The sequence below is a fragment of the Anolis carolinensis genome, chromosome 2 (assembly GCF_035594765.1).
Source record: "Anolis carolinensis isolate JA03-04 chromosome 2, rAnoCar3.1.pri, whole genome shotgun sequence".
Lineage (NCBI taxonomy): Eukaryota > Metazoa > Chordata > Lepidosauria > Squamata > Dactyloidae > Anolis > Anolis carolinensis.
This window is the reverse complement of record NC_085842.1, coordinates 101,019,756-101,037,725: the sequence shown is the minus strand read 5'-3', so window position 1 is coordinate 101,037,725 and position 17,970 is coordinate 101,019,756. Positions and strand designations below refer to the sequence as shown.

The 17,970-nt window shown below is 38.2% G+C and overlaps 1 protein-coding gene across 2 annotated transcripts in view; it reads right to left on the bottom strand.

The window, feature by feature from the left end:
• rasgef1c (RasGEF domain family member 1C) overlaps positions 1-17,970 on the bottom strand; it is a 122,460-nt gene that overhangs the window by 46,885 nt on the left and 57,605 nt on the right. For both annotated transcript variants that reach the window (XM_062970308.1, XM_003217468.4), the window contains exons 2-3: positions 775-960; positions 263-385 (exon numbers count right to left, since the gene is read on the bottom strand). In XM_062970308.1, the coding sequence (XP_062826378.1) occupies positions 263-385; positions 775-954 (303 nt within the window). In that variant the 5' untranslated portion in view covers positions 955-960. The remainder of the gene's footprint in view (positions 1-262; positions 386-774; positions 961-17,970) is intronic.

Here is a 17,970-nt window from a genome sequence, read left to right as displayed (position 1 = left end):
GACTGCTACATCAGATGCCTGAAGCTTTGCTCCTGGGCATGGACATTTTACTGGAATGCAAGTGTGTCACACATGACATGTCAACCAACTCCCCCAAGGATGGATGTACACAGACAGCAGGAAAGCAAAAAGGAAAATTGCCGGGGGGGGGGGATCAGACATTTTTTCCCAGTCTATTCTGACAGCATCCTCGCTTTGCAAATAGTCTGCCAATTTTCCATTCCTTTTTCTCACAACTATTCTTGCCATCAAACCTACTAACCTTATCCAGCACTGGGTCATCTAGTTGTTGCTGTTCAATGCACTTGTGACAAACTCGGGACAAAAGTTCATGAGGCTCAATGAAGAGTCTGGAGCTCAGCAGGAATGTAAAGATATAAGCCTTCTAGGAAAAGGAGAAGCAAACATATCTGGTGAGAACTGGGAAGGAAAATAATTTTTCAAGGGATGCCAAAAGCAAGAAAGTCTTTTGTTACTTTTAGTGTCTATGGAGCACATGTTATATCAAAGCAAGAAGAGCACTGCTGGGTTTAACCTATTTCTCATATTGGCCAAAAGCAGAAGGCACTCTTGTTTCTGAGCAATTAGCATTCACAGGCACAGTGCCTTTGATCCTGGAGGAAGCATATAGCTACCACGAATAGGAAAAGCTTTAATATTACATTCTCTTGCAATTGCACACTGTTTAAAAAGAAACATTCTTAATTAAAACATACATACATACAGATAGGTTTCAAAAGACAATGTTCCAGTTCATCAAAATGAAGTAGTTACCTCAGGGTAGTAGTCTGCTGTAGGTATAAGATGTTGGATTAAGGCATCCAGAGATGCCGAGGTAAGGTTTCCATCTTGAAAGATCAGCCCTCCTTTATCGTCGTCTTTGGATGGATGGAGATGATGAGGGCTGAAGCCACAGGGAGTAAACATGCTGGCAGAGCTCAACGTTTGGGGCATGCCTTCCTGTAGCAAAAGGCAGAGAAAGGTCTTCATATGAGTTGGCAAGAATAGTCAAGAGAGAAACTGCAGCTTTGCCTGCTGACAGCAGACAAGGCTTAGGAAAAATTATCTCTGCAAAACCTCCCAGGATGCATCTGCCCTTTGTCATATCTGCTGAGAATTTGTTGCCTGAGCTTAGAACACAGTTTTGGTCATAAGGAAGCGATGGTTACCAAAGGTGGTAAAGTTCATTTCCCCCTCATTATGATTTTCCTCAGAGTTTAGAATTTGTTTAAAGGGTATGGAGATCTTGAAGCCACTTCAAAAGCTCAACTTCTTCTTGTGCTATTGATTTAACTGCAGAAATCGTACCAGGTTAAAGATTCCAGCACAAAGGTGCATGGAGTCTGCAGAGGAGGGTACATTGTGCATCTGTGCACGCCTTGAGTCCCTTTGAGTGAGAAAGGTGGGGTAGAAATGAAGTAAATAACTACATCTGTTCAGTAACTTCCCCTCCTCTAGTGATTATGTTGTCACCTGCTTTCTTTTGTATTTTGTGGAACAATAATATGCAATTATTACATACTATTTTGGGGCCCTTGCAATCCAAAGGACAGATCCTCCCACTGCCATGGGCCTGTATAAAAGGAAGTGTTCAGTCTTATGAAAAGATACAATCTCTTCAGCAAGTTATTGTCTCCCTTGACTATATTCTGCAATGATTTCTATTATGTATCATGCAACAACAATAGCAAAAATGGTAAGTCGGAGCTGTAATGAATCTCTTTGTATTTATTGTGTTACACAGTGCAAAAGATTTCCTCAGACCCATCCCCATTTATTTTCCCCGCATTTCTCTCCCCACTCTCTTTCTCTATTCTCATATATACCTTTCCATTCTGTTTTTTGTCATCCCTCCCTTCTCCTTCTTACCCACACCCTCCAATTATATAGTTAAGTGAAGATGGGTCCAGAGAGGAATGGGCCTGTTAGATATTTGATCATAAAAATTGCATTTGGGATCCCCGGTTCCTTCTTGCATGCAAAACCTGTGCTTTACCATTGATCTTTGTAGACCAAATATTTTGGCAGAGAATAAGGAAGCAGAAAGAGACAGTGGTTAGTTGTGTAAAAATGTTTTGTATATTCTGAATCTCAGAAATTTCAAATTAAAAAATCTTCATTCATTGACTACCTATCCACTTATTACTGTACAGATCAGTAAAAGTTTATTAAACTGCAAAAACTTTGTTTTTGCGGGACATCCTGCAGCATTTTGCTATAGTTTTTCAATGAATATCATACAGAATCTCAACCAATTCAACATAGTTTGTGGCAGCCACAAAAATGAAGTCTCTGCAGTATAATAATTACTTTCAATGTAAATACAGTACCACACAATTAAACAGGAAATAACACTTTCAAATCAGGAACATCATTTTTGCAAATTTTGTTACTTAGTGTTATTAGCATTTATGGTAATGATTCAAATTTCAATTTCTAATACTATCAGTTTTTTCAAACCAAATATTTTAAGATCGGTACCAAAAGCTGAGGCACCAAAGCACGAAAGTGCCATTTCCTTTGTGTCCTGCATCTGAAAAACAAATGTCAACCAACTGATGAAATAAAATGCTGGTTCAGGCAAGACCTGAAGCATTGCTGTTTTTTTTTATTTTAGAACAATGACAACAAAAAAATCATCCTTCAGGAAAGTACAGTATTAGTTCCCACCCCCCAATAGTGACGCTAATCATAGAGCATAAAGGGAAATCTGTTTTTTATGTATTCTTTCCATGTAGTTCTTCCCACTTTGCTCACATGTATTGGAATGCCATGCAATTCCCAATCAAGAGTTTTGAAGCTACAATTACTAGAATCCCCCATCTGACATGGTGACCATGTGGCTGGTGAATTCTAGGAGCTGCAGTCCAAAAAAAGACTTTTCAAAGCACTGAAAATCAACACGATGGTTGAGACCATGCATTAACCATGATACTATCCATGTCTGACCTGATCTCTATCTTCTCAATATCCAGGCAGCCGCACCAAGGGATGGAGTTCTGCAGTGCTGGTGAGCAGGGTGCTAGAGAGTGATGTATCCATTTCTCTCACACTAATAAGCAGCACTGCAATGATATAGGGACTCCAATAGGATTCTGTAACAACCCCTTTAGTACCACCACTACTGGGAGTGGGCTGGCCATGCCAACCTTCAGTGCCCCAACTCATATGTACTGCAGAACATTGATCCTCTATGGGGTTTCATTTTGCAACAGAATATGCAACAGAACTGCCATTCTGAGGTACAATGCTAGTATTTAGTAAAAAAAAAAAGGCACTGGTCTGTCATTCCCTTAGATTTGCTTAACTTTGCAGGGTCAGAGCACACATTTAGACCCTGAACAAAGAATGGCTCTAAGGAGCAAGATTATCTCATTTGGGCTTGTCTGAGGACATTTTGAGTGCTCTGAACCCAAAACTATGTGGGAGTTCAGACTCCACCAAGAAAATTCCTGTTACTTTATTATTCAGAGAGAAAAACACTGCTGAAAATATATGCAGTTTAGTCTGTAATATTATCCCCCCAACTCCCCTCTTCCAAATAAACAAGCAAGGAAAGCAAAGCTACAATAATATTGCTGGCGTTGCTTTCCTCACGAATCATCATCCACAAAAATTGAAAAGGAACAATTTTTATATTGACTAAAAATCAAAACAGACCACAGTGGCAAACTTCGGCCTTCCAGGTGTTTTGGACTTCAACTCCCACAATTCCTAACTGCTGGTAAGATAGCTGGGATTTCTGGGAGTTAAAGTCCAAAACACCTGGAGGGCCAGAGTTTGTCCATGTCTACAGGTAGACTGGCTCACAATTTCAAAAAACGAAAGGTAACTGAATTGAACAAAGATGCAAATTGTAAGTAGTTTGCGTACACTTATTTATAAGGATCCTTACAATGTAATATAACTGTAGCTTTTTGTATTCAATTTGGTGACTCAAATGGATTTAAAACTGATAACATAGTACGAATAGAAATCCAATAAGAAAAGACCCAAATATTGTCCGTACGGATATACTTTGGACTTTTAATATTTTGTTTGAATAACAGACAGAAAACAGACACATTCTTAGAAGCATACCTTGAATTATAGAACTGAAAGAGACCACAAGGACCACCCAGTCTAACCCTTTGCAATGCAGGAATACCCAATCAAAACACTCCCAACAGATGGCTATCCAGCCTATTAAAAAAACTCGGAGAAGGTGACTCCAAGGCATTATATTCCACTGTCAAACAGCCCTTCCCATCAGAAAGTTTCTTCTAATGATTAGGTGGAATCTCTTTTCCATCTTAGTCTTTGGAGCAACAGAAACAAGCTGACTGCCTTTCAAATATTTAAACATGATTATAGTGTCACTTCTTTGCCTTCTTTTCTCTAGGCTAAACCTACCCAGCTCCTTAAACCACTCTTCTCAGAGCATGGTTTCCTTTTGGTCACCCTCCTCTGGACACATTCCACCTTGTCAATATCTTTCATGAACTGTGGTGCCCAGAACTGGAAACAGTGTTTCAGATAAAATCTGACCAAATCAGATACAGCGGTACTATTGTTTCCCTCAATCTAGAATGATGCTATATTCCTATTGATGCAACCTAGAATTGCAATGGCTTTTTTAGCTGCTGCATCACACTGTTCAGCCATGTTCAATTTATGGTCTACTATGATCCTTGAATCTCTTTTACATGTAATGTTGTTGAGACAGGTGCCACTCATCCTAAATCTGTGAATTTCATTTTTCCTTCCTAATATGACCTTGCATTTCTCCATATTGAAATTCATTTCATAGAATCATAGAATAGTAGAGTTGGAAGAGACTTCATGGGCCATCCAGTCCAACCCCCTGCCAAGAAGCAGGAAATCGCATTCAAAGCACCCCCGACAGATGGCCATCCAGCCTCTGCTTAAAAGCCTCCAAAGAAGGAGCCTCCACCACAGCCCGGGGGAGAGAGTTCCACTGCTGAACAGCCCTCATAGTGAGGAAGTTCTTCCTGATGTTCAGGTGGAATCTCCTTTCCTGTAGTTTGAAGCCATTGTTCCTTGTCCTAATCTGCAGGGCAGCAGAAAACAAGCTTGCTCCCTCCTCCCTATGACTTCCCTTCACATATTTGTACATGGCTATCATGTCTCCTCTCAGCCTTCTCTTCTGCAGGCTAAACATGCCAAGCTCTTTAAGCCGCTCCTCATAGGGCTTGTTCTCCAGACCCTTAATCATTTTAGTCGCCAAATTATTTCTCTAATTTGTTTCAGCAATAATCCAATTCAGCTCTCTAATCTGTCATTTTGAATTCTGATCCATTGGTTCTCTTCATCTTCAAATTTAACCTATGAAACATACTGAGAAAATGCATGGGTTATGTTGAGGGTGTCATATAACAGAATTATGTCCAGAGCACTGTTTCTTCAAAGACAGCAATTTCCAACTGGTAGGCCAATCATGTTCCACCAATTGGTAAGCATTTTATCTAATATTACCAGTGCTGCCAGCAGTGAAAATGATATGCAATTTAGGAAACATAATGTACAGTAAATCTATTGTGACTCCTCTGAATATTATTTTTCCACAAGAAGCAAGTGAGTCAGCGTGGTGTAGTGATAAGAGAATTAGATACAGCTATGAAGGCCAGGGTTCAACTCCCCACTTAATCGTGGAAGCCCCCGGACAATCTTGGGCAAGTCACAAAGGGAAGGCAAAGGGAAGCCTCTTCTGAATAAGTCTTGCCAAGAAAACTCTGTGATAGGTTCGTTTTAGGTTCACCATAAAGTTGGAAACAACTTGAAGGCACAACAATATCACTACCACCACCAAGAATCAAGTATGCTTCTTAAAACACATGGGCCACAGTCCAGAGAATCAATTCAGATTCTAAGCCAGTGGGATTTGCCCCTTCCCCTTTCATCCTGGTTTGAATGTGTGTGGTAGTTTAACACAAGTAGCATTGAAACTTCCCCCAGGGTTTCAAAATGATTTGCCACATGGCTTACATAGATGCAAGTAGCACATTGATGAAGAAAATGAGTTTTTGTAAATGGGGCTATCTCCAATCACACTTAAATTCCAGCTATGAATGCAATCGAAATTTTCCATGAAAGCTTTGGAAAACCATTTTCACTCAGGGCCCTTCCATGCAGCTCTATATCCCAGAATACCAAGGCAGAAAATCTCACATTTTACTCAGATAAACCAGTTCAAAGCAGATATTGATATCTGCCTTGATATTCTGGCATATACGGCTGTGTGGAAGGGCCCTAAGTTTCTTATCTGAAATACAGGGATAAGAGAAAAAGCCTAAAATAAAAGGGAGAAGAGTTTGCAGATATTCAAATGAAGCTCTAGATGTGTGGCAGAACAGAAAGAAGAAAGTCTGCTCCTCCTTTTTAAAAGAAAAAGAAAATAGATAAAAACCAGGGATTGTGAAAATAAGAAAGTACATGCACTTCCACTATATTCATCTTTTGTAAAAGAATTCATACACACAAACACACATACAACCCTTAGTTGTAAATATTTGCAAATAATGCCCAAGACATGAGTTGGACTTCCTAGTTCTTGGTATTTCATATCTTTCAATTATACAAAAGAAATCAGGCAGCATAAGTATCTCATTTTAACCACAGTCATCCACTTTAGATATGAAGGAGCTATCTGAACTGCCGAGCAGTATCTCCAAAATACATTCTGCATCTTAAGATGCTTCCTTTAAAGTTCACACTGAAAATTAAGAGTAGATTTGCTACCCCCATTGATATAGATCTGCCAATATACAATGATTTCTTCAAGACCGCTCAGCAAATTTGAACTCTGATTAAATCCCTCTCTGATGATCCCTGGCACATTCTCCATTACATCACAAAAGCTTAATATCTAGCACATTTGTTAATATTTTTTTAAACAAATTTATTAATCATAGCAAAATGTTTATCATACCATGGATTTGAACATTTTGTGTTGTAGGGTGCCCATTTCTCTAATAATGAGATAACAGTGATGTGTTAGACTTTATCCTATTGAATTGAAATACATACATAACAGAGAAAACTGGTTGCCTGGAAGCACAGATTATGCTGCATACCTTGAGGAAAAAACCCCAAATGATGCCTTTTCCTCTTTCAGAAAATAGAAGTAGATTAGGGTTTTCTGTGAATTGGTTTTACTTGCATTCATAACAACAAGACAAAGGAATTTTAATACATTTTCACTTTTTATTTTCTGTTTATCCTCTTTTGAATCTATTATATTTGTTATTTTCATTTAAATTATGCTGCAGCTTTGCTAGTGTCACCAAAACTAACTTTGAACTAAGCTTTGCTGTGATATCCTTTTGCTGCATCATGTGTATCTAAACTGATAATGAAGACACCACATCATTTTTGAAGTCTGGGTTGAGCCTGAGCATTTCTCATCTGAAATGCTTGGGACTAGAAGTATTTTGGGTTTCAGATGGTTTTGGATTTCAGAATAGCTGTATTTGCATATATACATAATGAAAGATGGGACCCAAATCTGAACAATGAATTCCTTTAAGTTTTATATATGCCTTATATATACCTATGGACTATTATCTTTTATAAATATCTTATATATACCTATAGCCTAAAGGTAATTTTAAACACAATATTTTACATAATTTTCTGTGTGAAAAAAAGTTTGCATATACCATCAGAAAGCAAAGGGGTCATTAGCTCACCCATCTACGTGGACAATTTTGGATTTTGCAATTTCAGACAAGGGATGCTCAATCTGTGTCCGCCCCTCTCCCCTTCTGCCAAGACAATGCATGGCCGGACTCAGTATAGGGTATTCCTATATCCCTACAACATTGCCCTACAACAAAGAGCAAGGATTCCCAACCTTGGACCACTAGTTATTATTGAACACCTCTGAGCACTATCTATACCAGATGGGGGGAGGATGGGGATGGCAGTCCAACATTTGGGGAACCAAGGTTGGAAATAATCATATACAACGTATCTGAGAAACCCGTGGCCCTTCGGATGTTGCTGGATTGCAATGCTCATCAGTCCTAATCAGGAGAGCCAATGATGACAGATGAGGGGAAATTACAGTAACATCCAAAGAGACACATTCCTCTTCTCTGGTGTGAAGCCATGCTGCCTCCAACAATATCAGGGTGAAAAATACAGCTGTTGACTATCAAAAATTCTGAGGCTGCAAGGATCTTGAAGAAATTATGTCAGAATTGGCTCAATGTCAAAACAAGACAGGAAGTCCATCTAAAGCCCCTTCCACACAGCTGATTAAAATCCCACATTTTCTGCTTTGAACTGGAATATATGGCAGTGTGGATTCAGGTAACCCAGTTAAAAGCAGATATTGTGGGATTTTCTGCCTTGATATTCTGGGTTATATGGCTGTGTGGAAGGGCCCTGCGGTGGGACAGCTCAGGAAAATGGCCAGGGATCTGGTGCTACCCACAGCATCTACTGCTATCATGAATCAAAACTATTAGAATGGTTTTACTGTTTACAAGATGGATAGCCTTTGAATGCTGAGGTGGCTCTCCAGATGTTACTGGACTTTATCTCCCAGCATTCCTGATCATTGGTGAAGTGGGTGAGACAGCTTATGGGAGGCTATGCCATTCTGCTTTAAAGCACTGTGCCCAGTAATTACACACAGTGATGTAGTGATTTTTGTCACAATAAAAGTGGCAGAAAATGAGAAGAACCCATTTCACCACTGCTGCCGTCTACCTTTTACTTTTCAATGGCATGCTATTTCTGTCCCCTCATTTCTTTCCTTCATCAATTCCACCTCCCAAACATTTTCTATTACTCTAAACTACCAGTAAATTATTGCTAAGAGTCAAACAGCTGCTTCTGTTTACTTACACAGTTACGGTGTTATTGGTGTCTCATGCATCAATTTGTAGAGTGGTTGAGAACAGCATAAAAATGAAGCTTGTTCCCTCGTTTTAACAAGTTGCCTAGGTAAGATATCCAATACAGACAGCCATTAGTTGCTGTCAAATTATCTGTAATGCAAGAGTTGAAGCAATCCCAGCTGTGATGGTAGGGGGAACCTCATCTTTAAAACACCATATAATCTCTGTCCTTGCCAGGAAGAATTAGTCTATCCATGTGAGAGAAAACCAGGGACTGCTGCTATGACTCCTCTGGATCTATTAGTGAGAAATGAGAACGATAAAGAGTCAAATTCCACATTGTTGTGGAGACATGTCAGTGAAATAACCTAAAAGCCAGGTTCATAAGCCCCTACTCAAAGCTTATACATTACTTAAAATTCATTCATTTCCCTAATAATGGAGGTCATTATTTTACTTCATTAGGATGGTAGCTGAATGGGAGGATAATGGGCTCCTTCTCATAATTGTAATTTTAATTCTTTTACTAGTTATGGGGAATTCCCCCCCCCCCCCCCCGCCAAAATGGAAGAGGAATAATTTTGCATACTGGTTTATGCTGCTGCCTTATAGTTGGTCATGTCTGCTGAAGGGATACAAGGTGGGTGGATTGAGGTCATAGATCAGCAGCTGATAGCATTCAAATTTCTAAAAAATAGCTAAAAGCAATCACTTTAGCTCCTTTAAAAAGTAGGAAAGCAAATATTTTTTTAAATGACTATAGTGATAACTAAATAATTTGGACACTTGGAAAAATTAATGTAACTAATTATTTTTCAACAGTATCTTTCCAGTCTCTTTGTCTGATCATACAAGCAACTTCTGACAATTTTCAGTTATTGCTACTCCTACTGCAGCTCCCTTTGGCTATATTTCCAGACTTACTTTTGATGTTCCTGTGTGAGAAAGAGTGAGTGGGTGAGTGTCTATAGATGGAGTGTGCTTTCCTTTCCTGACTTGGAATACAAATCTTTAGGCAAAAGGGAAAGCATGCAGGGTACAGATACATTGAGCATTCACTGAATTCAATGTCTCAGGGTTATAATTTAAAAGAACATGTATATAAACAAACATTACAAGATTTTTCTGGTACAAAATTGATATGTTGTAACATAACCGACAACTAACGACTGTCTACATCCCATTATACGATACAGGGCCCCATCATCAGTATTACATTGCGAATATTTATCTGAAGTTGACTTTATTTCTTAACTGTTATAATGGTATCCGCTATATTTCAAACTATATTTGCTGAACCAAAGTTCTGAATTTAAAGAATTTTAGATATTGAAGCAAGGACAGTCTCCATTGATTAATGTATATAGAATGAACAAACTCTAGATTCCAGTCCATTCTAATTTCATTAACCTCAAATGGAACATTTTCCACCTGAAATATACAAACTAGACATATATAAACTCTGAGGATACAATCAATGCTACAAACATAGCAGGAGTGGATGAAGCACTCAAAGCTGGTGGTCAATATTCAGGCACAAAATGGTTTTGCAGTTATAAATATTTCCCCATAAGTAGTTTGAGGGTTTCATGTTCCCCAAGCAGAGCTTTTGAGGGAAGGCCAAATTGAAGACAAAAGAACAATTTCATTGCATACAAGAAGCCTCCCAAATATTAAAAAAAACTTGTTTATGTCCCCTACTTTTTCCTAATGTAGGAAATTCACTGTTGGTTTAGAAGTAATCCATGCCATTTATACTCACTCTGCTTGTCAGAGCTTGTCTGATAAATCACCTTCCAGCAGGTTTAGAAATTTCTTATGTATGTGATTGTGGCAGATGTTGCTTTCTTTTCACCTTTTCAACAGGCCATAAAACATTTAATTTGCAGCCTGAGAAGTTGTCAAATTGCACAAACATCATCCTGTCAATCAGAATAATAATAATAATAAAAAAAAAAACCTCAAGAGAGCCCAAACACACAGAATAATCAAACTGTAAAACCCTCACACACTTTGCAAAGGAAGATAAAAAGTGTATGACAAAGGAACCGATTATGGTTTTGAAAAATATCACATATATATGGCAGTTATAGCCTGTTTTCCTGCTCAATCCAGCAGCTGAGTTTCTATTCTGTTTTTTTTTTTTTTTCATTTTCATCAGTATCAACAGATAAAGTGAGTGACACTGGATTATCCAGTCTTCTTCCAAGGGGCATAATCATTTTTTTTCATAGATTCCAAGATGCATATTTTCCCATATAAACATCTCTCAGAATGGTGTGTGTCTGCGAACATGCCTTTAAGAGTAGTCAATCACCCCTTTTATATCATCAGCAGTCCCTTTTTGGGTTCTGCCTCTTCATCACATACACACTCACACGTGGAAATTTTATTGCTGGCAATACAATCATCTTTTACATTCATCACAAGGCCAGTATTATTTGATTAAAAAAATCGGGAGAAACAACAATATCTGAAAACCAAGAGATCTCTTGCCCTGCCCAAAGCCCCTTACATCAAAGGATACCAGTTTAAAACTATTTCCTTCCATGGGATCCTATTGTTCTGCACCATACCCCATAGGATACAAGTGGCACTGATCCAGGCTAAAACCATTGCTTTCCATGGGATCCTACTGTTCTGCACCAAACTCCATAGGATGCAAGATGGCCATCTGTCGGGGGTCTTTGAATGTAATTTTCCTGCTTCTTGGCAGGGGGTTGGACTGGATGGCCTGTGAGGTCTCTTCCAACTCTATGATTCTGATTCTATATTCTAAGAGACAGCGCTCCAGGTTAAAATGGCTGTTCAGCTGACCACCCATTTTTGGGAGGCATGTAAAAATGGACACCCCCCCCCCATATTAATGTAGCAAAAAGGGATCGAGGTTCAGCCAAAATGCACAAGCCTAGTAGGAGCACTGAACACAATGGCCCCTGTTCAGAGTTCCCACCTTTCAGGACATTTCTGCCTCTTTTCAACCCTGGAGCATATGATGAGCTCCATTGCTCTTCCTGCTTGAAAAGAGGCTGAAGTGTTCTACGAGGGGAAGATTTCTCAATGTGATGAGGTTAGATTGCTGGAGTTCCTTCCTTTTCAGGACACTTCTGCCTCTTTCCAATTATGGAGGGCTAGGCATGACAACCAGAAGAGGTTGAAGTGTCCTATGACTGGGAAATTTCTAAACATGATAAGGTGGTTTGAATCATGGGTGACACACACACACACACACATATACACACACACACACACACATACACACACACACACACACACACACACACAATATCAATGGCATCTTAGAATCAAAGAAATATAGTTTTATGTTTTATTGACAATCCTATAGATGCCAGCTCCAAAGTAAGCCCCACTAAATTTAATGGGACTTATGTTTATGTAATTGTACACACAGAAAGACATCTGCCCATTTAAAAGCAACATATATACTAATGGATATCTAAAAAGTTGTTGTATTTTGAAAGATATAAGCACAATTTGGTTGTTTTTCTCTTAAAAACTGAATTTTGTTATAGAAACCAAAGCAAAAGTGCCTTCAGAAAAGCTGGATGAAGACTGGAGACCAGTTATAACAGATATTAATCTTAAAAGGTAATTCATAAAAGAATCTTGAAAGGTCTAAGAATAATTTCACCACCTCAAGGAGAGTAAAAGTAATTATATGAACTACAGGCAGGACATTATAAACCTTTGTTGATAGAGACATCTCTGAAATGATCAAACACTCTTTGTCTTCCTGGAGGGAGCAGATTAAAAAGCATTTGAAACAGTAAGAAAATGCCCCTGGATTTTCCCTTCAAGTTTGCCGTATCTGACATGCTGGGAATTCCTCCATAAAGTTTCTGTTGTATAGTGTTTTTAATGCAATAACTGAGGCCAATTTGCAACAAGTGAACGGTACCTATTTTGGACAAGATACAGTAGAGTCTCGCTTATCCAACATAAACGAGCCGTGAGAACGTTGGATAAGCGAATATGTTGGATAATAAGGAGAGATTAAGGAGAAGCCTATTAAACATCAAATTAGGTTATGATTTTACAAATTAAGCACCAAAACATCATGTTTAACAACAAATTTGACAAAAAAGTAGTTCAATACGCAGTAATGCTATGTAGTAATTACTGTATTTACGAATTTAGTACCAAAATATCATGATGTATTGAAAACATTGACTACAAAAATGCGTTGGATAATCCAGAACGTTGGATAAGTGAGTGTTGGATAAGTGAGACTCTACTGTACAAATAAGTCGGACCTGAGGTTTTTGCAGGTTTTCTCTTTCCACCATTTGCAATGTTTAAATGGAGCTAGTCATGATGTGACCATGGATTCTTGTATCTACTCGACCAATAGAGATGCAAGCACAACCTATGACAGTGAAAGTAGTGTCAAACCACATTAATTCTGCTGTGTAGATGTGTTTTTGGAAAACACAGAAAGCAATTGCATAGCTCATTTCAACAATGTTTTTTGAGGGGTTTTCACTTGAATTTACTAAGCCCTGCTCTCATTTGAGAAAACTCTGACGCTGATACTAGAATTCTACCTGTCAGGAGCTGTCAATATTAGTTGGTATAAAACGGTACAAATCTGTGTTGCTTTCCTTATGTTCCTGGTCTTCCAAGTCCCATCAGCTCTAACAGCTTATTCAATGAGGGGAGATGATGGGAGTTGCAGCCCAATCATGTCCGAAGGGACACTTGTTTCCTCTCCATGGTGCAAAAAAAAAAAAGAATTTGGGGGCCGGGCTGTGGCACAGCTGTTGAGCAGCTGCCTTAAATCACTCTGACCATGAGGTCATGAGTTCGAGGCCAGCCCGTGGCGGGGTGAGCACCCGTCAATTAAAAATAAAAAATAGCCCCTGCTCGTTGCTGACCTAGCAACCCGAAAGATAGTTGCATCTATCAAGTAGGAGATAAGGTACCACTTATAAAGTGGGGAGGCAAGATTAACTAATTTACGACCTGGAATGAGGAAGTGCCGTCAGTGTGGATGATGAAGCAGCTGCTCCCCCCTGTGGCCAGAATCGAACATCCCCTCAGAAGAAGGTTAACTTGCCTCTGCATGTGTCTCTCAGTCTCTGTTTGATGTGTTTATGGGCATTGAATGTTTGCCCTATGTGTGTTATACTGTGATCCGCCCTGAGTCCCCTTCGGGGTGAGAAGGGCGGAATATAAATACTGTAAATAAATAAAATAAATAAATAATTTGGCAGCTGATGTCCTTCTCACTCGGTAACACTATGCAACAAGGAGCCACAGCTTCCCAAATGTCTTCTTCCGTACAGCTGTTGATGTTACAGAAGCCCTCCTGCATCTAAATGTTAGGGAAACCTTAGAAAGTAAACATGTTGGGAGTTTAGTACAGGTTCACTTCTGGATCAAATAAAGGTGAAGTGATTTAGATTATTAGGTATTTTTGGTCTCATTGAATTGTGCCTTAAGTGAAATCTATGGGATATGTTTACAATATTGTAGTTATTCAAACATTTCATAAATATTTAGCAAGCAAAACATTTTCCCAGCAATTCTCAATTATTTATCTCAATTATGGGCACTGTGCACACTTCTCTGCATCTTTATGCTTTTGAAAGACATTTATGCATAAGCAACAGTGTTTTATTAAACTGAACTGCTAACTGCCAATATGCCACTTGTAAAAGAGCTAGGTCACCTTCTTAGCAGAATGCTTTTGTTTATGCTCATGTCTGTAAATTTGGTTTGATAGAGAAAAATGACTTACTGATTAGCATGAACTTTGGAAACAGTCCTGTTTAAAATATAAATCAGGAATGAGAAGATTTATAGCCAATTAAATTAAACACCAATCAACATTATATCCAGATAACAGTTCCTCGGGGCCTTTAATCCTTTATCCTCACATTCAAATATAACTTTTTTTCTTATGCTAACATCAGCAGTAAAAAAGAACATCTTCAGGATGAGACAGAACATCCAAATTATTTGATCACTTATTAGGATTGAGATGTATGGGAGAAGGCAGTAACTGCAATGCTGAACTAAATAGAAGTGGTCCCTGCATCTTGTCTAGGCTGTCACCAATATAGTCACACAACAGTCTCTCCTATCTTGTGTGTTTTTCTTCATTAATATTTTCACCACTTTGACTACATTCTGATGTTGCTTAGCTACATGTCCCAATTTTTATCCATGAAATGTTGGAAGGTCTCCCAATTTGGTATCCTCCAGAAGAGATCTCTATCGCCTCCATCACCACAAACCGTCATGGCCAATGGGAGTTGGTAATGAGAATTGGAGATCACCACACTGGGAAAGGAGGATTAACACAGTTCTCTGCTCTTGATTCTTTTGTAGATGACACAGGAACTCTCATGCTGAATATTTAGGCAAATTGTTTACCCTTTAAAGTTCAGATACATATCAATATCTCATTGCATTTCTTCTGAATGAAAAGCATAAGATAACTGATCAGTTTACAACAAAAACTTACACATGTCTACTGGGAATTAAAGTCTTAGTTTCACTCCAGACATAAGATTTCATTATGCAGGTCGATCAAGATTTCCATTTCTGACAGATCCTACTTAAGCCTTCTCAGGCATTAGTTCTGCTGATGTTATTGGGGATTACATCTAAATAAGGATTTCTTGATTTTATTTTGTAATTTTGCTGCTCTATTGCAATATTCAAGAATGCTAACAGAATATGGGAAGGCAGCAAAGAACCTCTTTTGATTCCAACCTTTTGAGCAATGGCTATTTGCTAGGATGTTTAATTGCCCAGTACAAGTCAGAAGTAAATTGGCTGAGAGAAGTGGAATCCCATAGGCATCAAAATAATGTGGAGAGATTGGAACTGCTTTCTTAACAACTTAGCGTCTATTTTGGATACATCACTGCCTACATGTTTTGACCCTGTAGTACCCTATCTCAAGATGTTAGGAGAGATGGGTAACAGATACATTTATGATGATAATGATGATATTTATGATCATCATAATAATCATCACCAAGTCAAAACAATGATTTTGGAATCACAACTATGAATACTGTGTGTATGTATATATAGTGCAACTCAAAAATTTACACACGTATCCTCTTTGTTAAAACAGATTCACAGAAATCATCCTCTACTGAGAACAAAAAGCTGATATGCATTCAAAAAATTCATATGTGCAAGTTTTTCAAGTTTCGGTCCCTGGTGATTATTTTTCACACCGTTTCATGGTACTGTCACAGCTCTGCAGTTTGTGTAGAAAACGGCGTCACAATTCCTTCATACACAAGTAACACATCAAAAACATAAAGTATGCTTCTGAAAACGGTCTTCATGGTGACTGTCAGGGAGACTTGAGAAATAATAAATTGTCTTTTCACTTTGTCTCTACACATACATCCTACTCCAATCTGGAATTCATGCCCATGCACACAATGCACAGTTGTCCATGCATATGCATGGGGAAAGGGAGAAGGAGGGAAGGGGGAAGTGCTAAAGCATTTTTCTGATTTGACATAGCACACTGCAGACATTTCAAAGGAATTTCAGTTAATGTATAAATGTACAGGTGAAGGGAGAAAATGTATCTTTTATCATCCATAAATATTTATAACTAATCAACAACAACACAAGTAGAGCCAAAGGCAACCAGACAACTTGCCAATATGTTTAATTAAAACCACACTGCAATTAATAATACTATCTCTAGATCATTCAATGAACACTGTATGACTGTGATGTGAACATTCTATGAACTTGATTAATTTCTATACTGAATGTGTATTGGATAATAATATAGAAATGGTAAACAAAGAAACAGAAAGATGTAAGGTAGGCAGAACATGCTTCTAATAACTGTAGCACCTAAAAATGAATTCATGCATTACATTGTTAATAAAGAAATTCATGAGCAAAAGCTCTCAGGAAGAGCTACTTATTATAATAAGAGAGCAGAGGGACTCTATTTTTTTAACCTGAAAGCTAATCCAAGTAGCACTGAGCTTGGCATACATACATTTAAAGGAGAAGTATAATCCTAGACATGTCTTTGTTGTTTTTGTGTTCTTTCATGTCATTTCCAATTCATGGTGATAAAAAGGTGAATTTACCACAGAGTTTTCTGGAGCTGAGAATGTGTGACTTGCCGATGGTCATCCACTTTAATGGCCAAGTGGGGATTTGAGCCCTGGTCTCCAGGGACATAGTTCAACACATAAACCACTACTGGTTCTTTACCAAGAAATAACCACCACAGAGTACAATGGGACTTACGGTAAAGCAAGTTGAGAGAAGTAGTCACAAGAATTTGAAGCCTATATCTACAGTCATTTCTCTTTTTCTGAACTGCGATACTTTTTGGCTCCAACTACTTATTATGCTCCTAGAGTCTCAAAGTAGCATGGCCGTTATTATTAATTATGATGATGATGATGATGTTTATTTATAACCCGCTTTTTCTCCTCACAAAGGACTAATTTAGGGGAATTATATGTGGCATCCTGATGGTTGAACTCCCTCTATTTATCCCCATGCTGTTGTTTTTTTTTAGCTATCAGCTAAAGATAAATCTGTTTGTATAAACATTCAGAGAATAAGTGCTTGATTTGTCTTTTAATGACGTTTATTTATATTTATTTTATTATATTTTAGAACACGTGTGCATTTGTGATTTTAGTTTTAGTTTTATATGTTATTACACAACCTGAGAGGGGTAGTATTGTATAATATTTTTACCATTGGATTACGACTCTTGAGACCAGCATTTAATCCCCCCACTCAGCCATGGAAACCCATTGGTTGATCTTGGGTCAGTTGTACACTCTCAGCCCCATAAAACCTATTATAGGTTCACCTTAGGATTGCCATAAGATGAAGACAGACAACAACAGTGCAACACATACACCCTGAAGTCTGAAGAAAGGCAGACTCTAAAACAAACAAACAAAGGAAGGAAGTACATACATTTTCTTTATAATCTTCTATTATAAAGAAATATAGAGGTAAAAATGTAGTCCTATGCATAGCAATAAGAAAGTTTGGGAAATCAAGGCTTATTTCCAGCTAAGTGTATATTATATCATAGTCTGAAGTGGTAACAGAAAATTGACATCAATTTTTCACACTTTGT